We start from the raw sequence: 10,224 nt of genomic DNA, 5'->3' as shown, positions 1-10,224 counted from the left end.
AATAATAATAATAATAATATTAATAATAATAATAATAATAATAATAATAATAATAATAATAATAATAATAATAATGCTTGCTTGTCGACGATCACCGTAAAATACCAATTGCTGGTGCACTAGGTTACTTTAGCAGCCCCACACAGGACATTTAGAAAAATCAAAAATTTATTTTATTTTAAGTACTTAGCTCCAAATTTAAAATTGCCCAGATCTCATTAAACCTTTATGATAAAAGAAATATTAAGTTATACTCGTTAATGTATTTTTGTATTCTATGAAAGCCAATATGAAGCTAGGAAATATAGTTCTGTGTACGACAGCATGCATAAAGGAACGTCTTACAAAAAATCACAAACAAAGGATGTCTTTATTGGGCAAATCAATATCAATAGTATTTCAGAATAAGTTTGAAAAGTATCCTGAATATCTTACAGCAGGGTTACACAGAGAAACTCATATCGTATTACTCCCCTGCAAAGAAAGAGTTGAGAGTGATTGGAGTACCATTGGACAGCAAGATGAAAAAGTAAAGGTAAAGCTAAAGGAAAAGGGAGCGTGAGAAAATATAATGGAAATAATCAAAATTATGGATAGCTATAAGTCAAAGGGACGTTTTAAATACCCTGCAATAATAATGTCTAAACTACATCAAGTGAGATACACTGGCGCTATTACCACACACAAGACTTCCAAAAGGAATTACAATGAGATGACCTGATTGAAATTTAACAAAATAAGAGTGGTGCGGAAGACTCTGATAGGCTTGGCAGGATATATAACAGTGGACCTTGTAAACATATAAAGTAAATTGAGCATCTGCTCCATCTTCAAGGAAGATAGACATCTGCTCCAAATTGGGACAAGGATAAAAGTGATGCCATGATTTCTTCATTGAATAGGTGAGACATATTCTTCTCTGAAGGTGAAATCTCATATGTTGCGTTCATAAAAGATTCCTTATCATGATTTCGGAGGTTTCCATTTATATTCAACCTGACAGTATCGATCAAATCTGGCGAGCTGATTGTATACATATTAAGAGTGCAATTTGTTCCGCCTGTCACTGAAAAGGAGTTCACATGCTCCTGTGTATTGGCATGGGAATAGATTCCTTTTTGGTACATGATGTTCATCGAAGCATAGGATCCTGTGTTTAGTGATCCGAGCGTATAAGCTGATGCCTGAGCCATTTCCTCGTTGGTTTGTGCTGCATTACCCTGAGAGACACCTGCGTACTTTCCTATTAAAGTGAAGATGCCACTCGGTAATTTGTAAAGAAGGACTCCTAGTGTTGAGACCTCAAATTCTATGGAGTCTTCTCTTATAGCGTATCGTGCAAACGTGTGAAACCCATTTCCAATGACATAGGGGTAGGAACCTTCTGTGCCACTGACATTATAGAAATCAAAGAGGGAGGCTGTTCCCCTGTCTCCTTCATTTTTCAATCCGAAGTACAACTGGCCCTCTTGATAAAACGATGATGACCCATTTACATCGGAAGAACCTCCTTTCATGGAATGTAAAAGGGTATAATTGTTATCTTTTATGTACTGGGGTAGATTCCCATGAAACACGTCGTTGGCCATAGCTGACAGATCCTGCAAACAAAATAATTCTCAGTGAGGAGTTTTTAGCAGGGAAACGGAGGAACACTGATTATTATGACTCACTAAATAAACTCATTACAAAAAGATAAAGTAATTATTTACCGCTAAGTTAGGTTGGCCTTCTCGAAAGGATCTGGCCTCATCCTCGAATCCTGATACGTCACCTTCCTGGGAATAGATACAAAAGAATATTCGTTCTAATTGTCAACTTTTCACCCGAGGGTACTATGTAGTGTGGATTGTTTTTATGTGAGTTAAGAATATTGTTAGTGTAAAATCATGATGACAAAGATGATCGTAAATGAAAATAACGCCAACACGATGATAAAGGTGTTAACATACCGCTGAACGAGCAGGACAGCACTTTATTTGCACAACTGTAGGAAGATACTAGAATTCATTTTATTGCTGTGAAGAGTAGCCTATAGTCAATATATTAAACCTGGTCTTAGAAATATGAAATACGAAAGTTTTGTCGAGTTTCATTTTGTCAAAAAAATTGAAAGAAAATAGTGAACTAAAAGAACTTTAACTCTATGAATATGACAGAAGTTGAATCACCAGAAATTTTTCATTTTTTGAAGATAAAATTAGAAGCTGGAAAAAAGAACTTTTACACTAAAAGTCCAAAAAAATATAAACTAAACGAACTGTCTGAAAATAAGAAAAAACATACAGCCATCTCAAGGAGCATTCCTTTAGACGAGCCTGAGTCTGAGTACCAAAGCCCGTTTCTGCACTAAAAAAAAAAAAACACACACACAAGCACTCATGTTGGGGCACGCACGCACGCACGCATGCACGCACGCACGCACAAACACACACACACACACACACACACACACACACATATATATATATATATATATATATATATATATATATATATATATATATATATATATATATATATGTGTGTGTGTGTGTGTGTGTGTGTGTGTGTCTGTGTGTGCGTGAGTGAGTGTGTCTGTTTGTCTGTGTGGGGTGTGTATGTATATGTGTAGTATGTGTGTGGTTGGAAGCATATTCATTGAAACGAAGTAACAGTATTTTGCTCTTCGTGAGGTGAAAATGTACCATTCGTTTTAACTACGAAGACTACTTCTATAGTTTTACTACGCACGAATAATCTTCGGTACTCTGCTGACCCCACAATATTGTTAGTCATTTATATTCTTCAAGTATTTAGAGTAATATAGGTCTTTAGCAGTGTTGAATGTCAAAATTCACTCCATAATAACTAAAAAAAATAAAAATTATACACTATATTTAGGAATACATAGAATATCTATGGATGAGAGAGAGAGAGAGAGAGAGAGAGAGAGAGAGAGAGAGAGAGAGAGAGAGAGAGAGAGAGAGAAAATTAGTTAATCAATCTTTTTCAGATTTATCCCTCCATATCTTTAACCCTAATACTAACCTGTATTAACTGCCGCAAATCATCAAGATTCATCGAAGGTCTCCATTCAAGCTGAGTATCTGAAAGAGTACAATAATGTTATTCATTTACAATCTAAGATTTAATTTTGGATATATTTATCATACGTCAGAACAGGTGAACGGTTTTACGTAGAATTAAAAGGCCAAGGATTTATCACACCGAATGATTTTGTCTACCTTAAACATAGAATATAATGTTCCTGGTGGACTTATTTAATTCACACTTTTAACCCTTCATAAGTTTTCGATAATACAAGAAGATGTTACTTTCAAGAAATGCTGTAATTAAACTTAAGAATTTTCCTTTTAACATTAGGTTTAATTCCGTAAGGCTGTATTTTTTAGTATAGGTAACCATATAAGAGATATAATAAGAGTAAGATAGAATAGCCCACGCCCGTAAGCAGATATATTCATTACGTTGTTTTCATTTTCCAAATTTGGAGTTAAAGTAGCAAAAGTTGGATGTGCCACCGTTCAGTACTCACATACTTTTATTATCTGACCTGGCATTGGAGGCTCCCCTCTCTTGGAGGCCGAGTGGCCATTTTCAAAAAGCAACCCCTTGTTCCCTCTTACCTACTATTACATCATTTTATCAGAGAGAGAGAGAGAGAGAGAGAGAGAGAGAGAGAGAGAGAGAGAGAGAGAGAGAGAGAGAGAGAGAGAGAGAGAGAGAGAGAGAGAGAGAGAGAGAGAGAGAGAGAGAGAGAGGAGATTGAATGCCCTTCTGCAGAGATTTGTCAACTGATTTTATGGCACCATCTTGCATCTGCTGCTCTCCGCTATAATACAGCACTCAGCACTAATTTGCCATTTGCTACATTTTTTGTGCAGGTGAAAGTCATTTTAAGTTCCCTATTATCCTCTAAAAGGTTAATCGAAAAGCACATGATCGTTTATTATTTAAATATAGTTAAAATTATTAACATGAGATAGGTTTCCAACATTTGCTAGTTTTAATTTCAATAGTTTTTCATCATCATACTATATTTCCTAAATGACTTCTTTTTATTTTATACATACATACATACATATACCAAAAGGCACTTCCCCCAATTTTGGGGGGTAGCCGACAACAACAAGAAACAAAACAAAAAGGGGACCTCTACTCTCTACGTTCCTCCAGCCTAACCAGGGACTCAGCCGAGTTCAGCTGGTACTGCTAGGGTGCCACAGCCCAACCTCCCACATTTCCACCACAGATGAAGCTTCATACTGCTGAGTCCCCTACTGCTGCTACCTCCGCGGTCATCTAAGGCACCGGAGGAAGCATCAGGGCCTACCGGAACTGCGTCACAATCGCTCGCCATTCATTCCTATTTCTAGCACGCTCTCTTGCCTCTCTCACATCTATCCTCCTATCACCCAGAGCTTTCTTCACACCATCCATCCACCCAAACCTTGGCCTTCCTCTTGTACTTCTCCCATCAACTCTTGCATTCATCACCTTCTTTAGCAGACAGCCATTTTCCATTCTCTCATGGCCAAACCACCTCAACACATTCATATCCACTCTAGCCGCTAACTCATTTCTTACACCCGTTCTCACCCTCACCACTTCGTTCCTAACCCTATCTACTCGAGATACACCAGCCATACTCCTCAGACACTTCATCTCAAACACATTCAATTTCTGTCTCTCCATCACTTTCATTCCCCACAACTCCGATCCATACATCACAGTTGGTACAATCACTTTCTCATATAAAACTCTCTTTACATTCATGCCCAATCCTCTATTTTTTACTACTCCCTTAACTGCCCCCAACACTTTGCAACCTTCATTCACTCTCTGACGTACATCTGCTTCCACTCCACCATTTGCTGCAACAACAGACCCCAAGTACTTAAACTGATCCACCTCCTCAAGTAACTCTCCATTCAACATGACATTCAACCTTGCACCACCTTCCCTTCTCGTACATCTCATAACCTTACTCTTACCCACATTAACTCTCAACTTCCTTCTCTCACACACCCTTCCAAATTCTGTCACTAGTCGGTCAAGCTTCTCTTCTGTGTCTGCTACCAGTACAGTATCATCCGCAAACAACAACTGATTTACCTCCCATTCATGATCATTCTCGCCTAACAGTTTTAATCCTCGTCCAAGCACTCTAGCATTCACCTCTCTCACCACTCCATCAACATACAAGTTAAACAACCAGGGCGACATCACACATCCCTGTCTCAGCCCCACTCTCACCAGAAACCAATCGCTCACCTCCTTTCCTATTCTAACACATGCTTTACTACCTGTGTAGAAACTTTTCACTGCTTGCAACAACCTTCCACCAACTCCATATAACCTCATCACATTCCACATTGCTTCCCTATCAACTCTATCATATGCTTTCTCCAGATCCATAAACGCAACATACACCTCCTTACCTTTTGCTAAATATTTCTCGCATATCTGCCTAACTGTGAAAATCTGATTCATACAACCCCTACCTCTTCTAAAACCACCCTGTACTTCCAAGATTGCATTCTCTGTTTTATCCTTAATCCTATTAATCAGTATTCTACCATACACTTTTCCAACTACACTCAACAAACTAATACCTCTTGAATTACAACACTCATGCACATCTCCCTTACCCTTATATAGTGGTACAATACATGCACAGACCCAATCTACTGGTACCATTGACAACACAAAACACACATTAAACAATCTCACCAACCATTCAAGTACAGTCACATCCCCTTTTTATTTTATAGTACCTTATAAATGTTTAAACGCACAGTGAAAACAAAATTGAATCGCTTATTTTTTATGTCATGGCAAGAAGAAGTTTTGTTTTTCTGTTTTTTGGACTGAGTGTTCGCCAAATGCATTGGTCTTCGTAAGAAATTGTTCTTGTCCCCAAAACTATTTTCACCTCCTTTAGAAAATTTCTCTCCAATCCCCCAATTAAAGAAAAATCTGTTGTACTGCAATAACCTAGGTATTTTGCTTTATATATATATGTATATATATATATATATATATATATATATATATATATATATATATATATATATATATATATATATATATATATATATATATATATATATATATATTCTTACGAAGCTTGGCTAGTGTAGAGTAAATACAGTAGTTTATTCATGATTTTATTTATGTTTTCATATATTCATTGAAGAGAGGTTAGCCAGCTCTTAAGATGAGCTCCTCTCGTGTAGATAAGTTAATTATGTAAATGACATAAGATTTACGTCGGTAATTTCATTGTATTCTTTATTGTAGTCAGTATATGTAAACTTACGTTATTTTTAAGAATTTTTTTATTTCACATTTGTTTGTTACGAAGTCTTACTTAATCTGTTTAGCAGTGTAATGCCACCACACAAGATAGAAACAAGGGCTCATGTAATTTTTTTATTTATATTTTTATGAGGTATAGCGTGATGTTTGTGAGGAAATACGCAATTGTTTTGGGTGCCATGTGCTTTGGTAGTTTCTGGAGGAACCTAGTGCTGTGTTTCCTCTTTTTTTCTATTTCGGGGAAAAGGGTGGGTTGATCTAGCTGACTGAGAGAGTTCATCTCCTGTTGCGTGAATACGTGATCGAGAGAGTATTGCTTGGTAACTCTAATGCCTTAGTCCACCCCCCCCCCACTTCCAGAACTCGCTTTCTTGGAAGTTTCTGGAAGTAGCTGAGTTTTATATATAATGTGAACCCAGGATTGTATGGATAGATAGAGAATTCCAGGCTTAAGACGGCAATCTCCCCATCTCTTTCACTCTAGCACTCAGCTGAGTGTATTGTTTTAAAAGCTCTTAATAAAATATCGAAGTTTTGGTGTAAAGAGATTTTATAATCATAGTGAGTACTTATGAAAATTCTCTTAGAGTTTTTGTAAACGGCCTTGTAGGAAGATGATAGGTACTTGTATTGTGATCTGGTTATCTATTTTCATCAAGTGTCAGACTTAAATATTGTATTCAGATTGAATTTCAAGTGAATTGAGTGATTGTATAATTTTCATAAGTGCTATTTCTTATTTTCTTATTGTTCAAGTCAAGTTATTGTATATTCCTTAAAATTTGAGAGGTTGTATAGCTTATCAGTCGTAATATAAAAACTTCATTTAAAGTTTGGTTGCAAGACACAAGTCATCATATAATATATATATATATATATATATATATATATATATAAAACTTCTTCTTCTTCTTTGTCTACATCTTTTCCTACTTCTATATGGGGTCGATGTTTCTTGTCAGCTTTCTCCATCTACCTCTGTCCCACACCTCATCACCAGTTAATCCCTTTGATCGAAGGTCATCCTTGATACAGTCCACCCACCTTACCTTTGGTCTCCCTCTCCTTCTCGTTCCATGTACCTCCATTTCCATTACTCTCCTCCTAATATACTGTTCATCTCTTCTCATGACATAACCGTACCACCTCAGTCTACTTTCGTGGATCTTATCTGATAGTTTTCTAACTCCTGTGGTACCCCTAATTACCTCATGCCGTATCTTATCTCTTCTTGTCATCCCACACATCCATCTCAACATTCTCATCTCTGCTACATCCATCTTCTCTTCTGTCTTCTTTATTGCCCACTTCTCCGATTCATACATCATTGCCTTTCTCATAACTGTCCTGTGTACTTTACCTTTCAACTTAACCTCTATTCTCCTGTCGCATAGTACTCCACTGACTTTTTTCGAATTCTGCCATCCTGCTTGTATTCTGTGGTTTATTTTTGCCCCCAGATTACCATCCTCTGTAACTGTTGATCCTAAATACCTGAAATTTTCCACTCTTTTCAATCTCTCTCCTTGCAAACGAACTTCCACATTCTCGCCATTTTTCAATCTCAAATACTCTGTCTTTTTTCCTGCTGATCTTCAATCCCCTATTTTCCATTTCTCTTCTCTACTCCTCAAGTTTCTCTTCTACTACCTCTCGCCTAGTGCTACACGGTATAACATCATCAGCAAAAAGCATACACCAAGGAGACTGATCTCTAATACCTTGTGTTACTACATCCATGACCAGATCAAATAGGTAAGGGGTCAATGCAGACCCCTGATGTAGTCCCACATTTACTGGGAAACTTTCTGCTCTTAACATTTGCTTCTGCCCTTTCATATATATCTTGGGTGATTCTTACGTATTTCTCAGGGACTCCCTTTTCTCTTATATATCTCCACAGCTCCTGACGTGGTACTCGATCGTATGCCTTCTCCATGTCAATAGACCATATGTAATCGTTTTTGTTTCTTCCGATGTTTTTCTATCATCTGTCTTAAAGCAAATATTGCTTCTACAGTCCTTCTTCCTGGCATAAATCCAAATTGTTCCTCACCAATTGTTGTTTCATCTGAGTCTCTTCTCAATGATCTTTTCCCATATTTTTATAGTATGGTTTATCAGCTATATGCCTCTGTAGTTGCCACATTCCTGGATGTCTCCCTTCCCCTTATAGATGGGAATGATTAGGCTTCTTCTTCATTCCTCTGGCATCTTTTCCTGATTGAAGATCTTCTGTGTCAGGTCCCACAAGATATATCTGCCTTCCTCTCCAAAACTCTTCCATACCTCTACTGGTATATTATCCGGTCCTGCAACTTTACTATCTTTAATCTTCTTTACTGCTTGTTCTACTTCTCTTCTAGTCACTCCTATTGTAACTGTCTCGTTTGGGAGTCCATCTTCAAATACTGTTCATGGGTTCTCCTCATTCAATGGTCCTTCAAAATAAGTTTCCCACCTTCTTTTAATTTCCCTCTCTTCTCCTAGAACTATGCCATTGCTATCTTTTATTAGCCTTATATGTGTCAGGTCTTTGGATGCAGCATCTCGGGCCTTAGCAATTCGTAATATTTTCTTCTCTCCTTCTGGTGTTTCCATCTCTTTATAGATTTCATTTCATGCCTCTGTCTTTGCCTTTGCTATTGCTGTTCTTGCTTCTTTCTTTGCTTGGTTATAGTTTTCTTTATCTTGCTCTTGTCCTGATAGATCTGCCTTCTTCTTGGCTTCTTTCTTGGTTTTTACCCGTTCTTGCTCCTCATCCTTCCACCACCACGATTCTTTATCATTTGGGGTTCTTCTTCCTGATGACTTTCCAAGTACACCCTCACCAATCCTTAGAATCACTTTACTATTCTCGGTCCACCATTCTTGTACATCCTCATGTAACCTTATTGCTTCTAGCACTCTTTCCTTAAACAAGACTCTCAGTTCTTCCTCTTTCAATTTCCACCACTTAATCTTTGGGTCCATTCTCACCTTTTTACTTCCCCTACAATTCCTTAGTCTGCAATCAATTACCACTAACCTGTGTTGTGCTACTACACTCTACCCATTTATCACCTTGCAATTTCTAACTTCCTTCAGATGGTCTCTCTTACACAGCAGCAAATCGATCTGGCTCTCCTTGCCATCACTAATGTTAGTAATCAATCTGTTAATCTTCTTCTCAAAGAAGGTGTTGATCATTGCTAGGTCCAAAGCCAATGCAAAATCAATCACTCTTTCTCCCCCATCATTTCTCTCACCCACACCCCAACCTCCATGCACTCTCTCTATCCCTTCCCTACTAATTCCCAAGTGGCCGTTCAGATCTCCTCCAATAATTACCCTTTCCCTTGCAGGAATTATTCCAAGCTCCTGGTCCATCTCCTCCCAGAATGTATCCTTCTCCTCCTCTGTACATCCAGTTTGCTGGGCATAGGCACACACCACGTTGACTATTGTTACTCCCAGTCATAGCTTTAAACTCATAATTCTGTCAATTTTCCTATTCACCCCAATCAAATTGTCCTTCAACTCTGTCGATAATATTATTCATACTCCATTTCTTCCTTCCATATTTGCTCCACAATAATATAATTTACAACCTTCGCCTAGTTCTCTTGCGTTATTTCCCTTCCTCCTAGTCTCCTGCACACACAGCACTCCAATATTCCTTCTCTCCATGAGGTCAACTAGCTCTCACCCTTTTTCCAGTCATTGTCCCCACATTCAGAGTTGCAACTCTCATCCTCTCCTCAGATATTTTCCTGTGAGCTTGCCTCTTTAACCCAGCCCGCCCATGACTGGGTAGCCCTTGCCGATTTTTCGGATGGATCAGGCGAGGTCCCAACGTGTTACCCAAGGGGAACGCCCTAGCATTAATTTCATTCTTATACTCACTGACCATAGTTGCTT

General features: G+C 37.9%; 1 protein-coding gene across 1 annotated transcript in view; it reads right to left on the bottom strand.

Moving 5' to 3' along the window:
- Nucleotides 1-830: 830 nt before the first annotated feature.
- Nucleotides 831-10,224, bottom strand: part of LOC137651042 (uncharacterized) — a 34,821-nt gene continuing 25,427 nt past the window's right edge. Inside the window, exons 2-4 of the mRNA XM_068384181.1 lie at nt 3,031-3,089; nt 1,713-1,778; nt 831-1,601 (exon numbers count right to left, since the gene is read on the bottom strand). Of these exons, the coding sequence (XP_068240282.1) occupies nt 831-1,601; nt 1,713-1,778; nt 3,031-3,089 (896 nt within the window). The remainder of the gene's footprint in view (nt 1,602-1,712; nt 1,779-3,030; nt 3,090-10,224) is intronic.

The sequence above is a fragment of the Palaemon carinicauda genome, chromosome 12, assembly GCF_036898095.1.
Source record: "Palaemon carinicauda isolate YSFRI2023 chromosome 12, ASM3689809v2, whole genome shotgun sequence".
Taxonomy (NCBI): Eukaryota; Metazoa; Arthropoda; class Malacostraca; order Decapoda; family Palaemonidae; genus Palaemon; species Palaemon carinicauda.
Note: the sequence above shows the minus strand (reverse complement) of the source record. Positions and strands in the feature narration are given on the sequence as shown.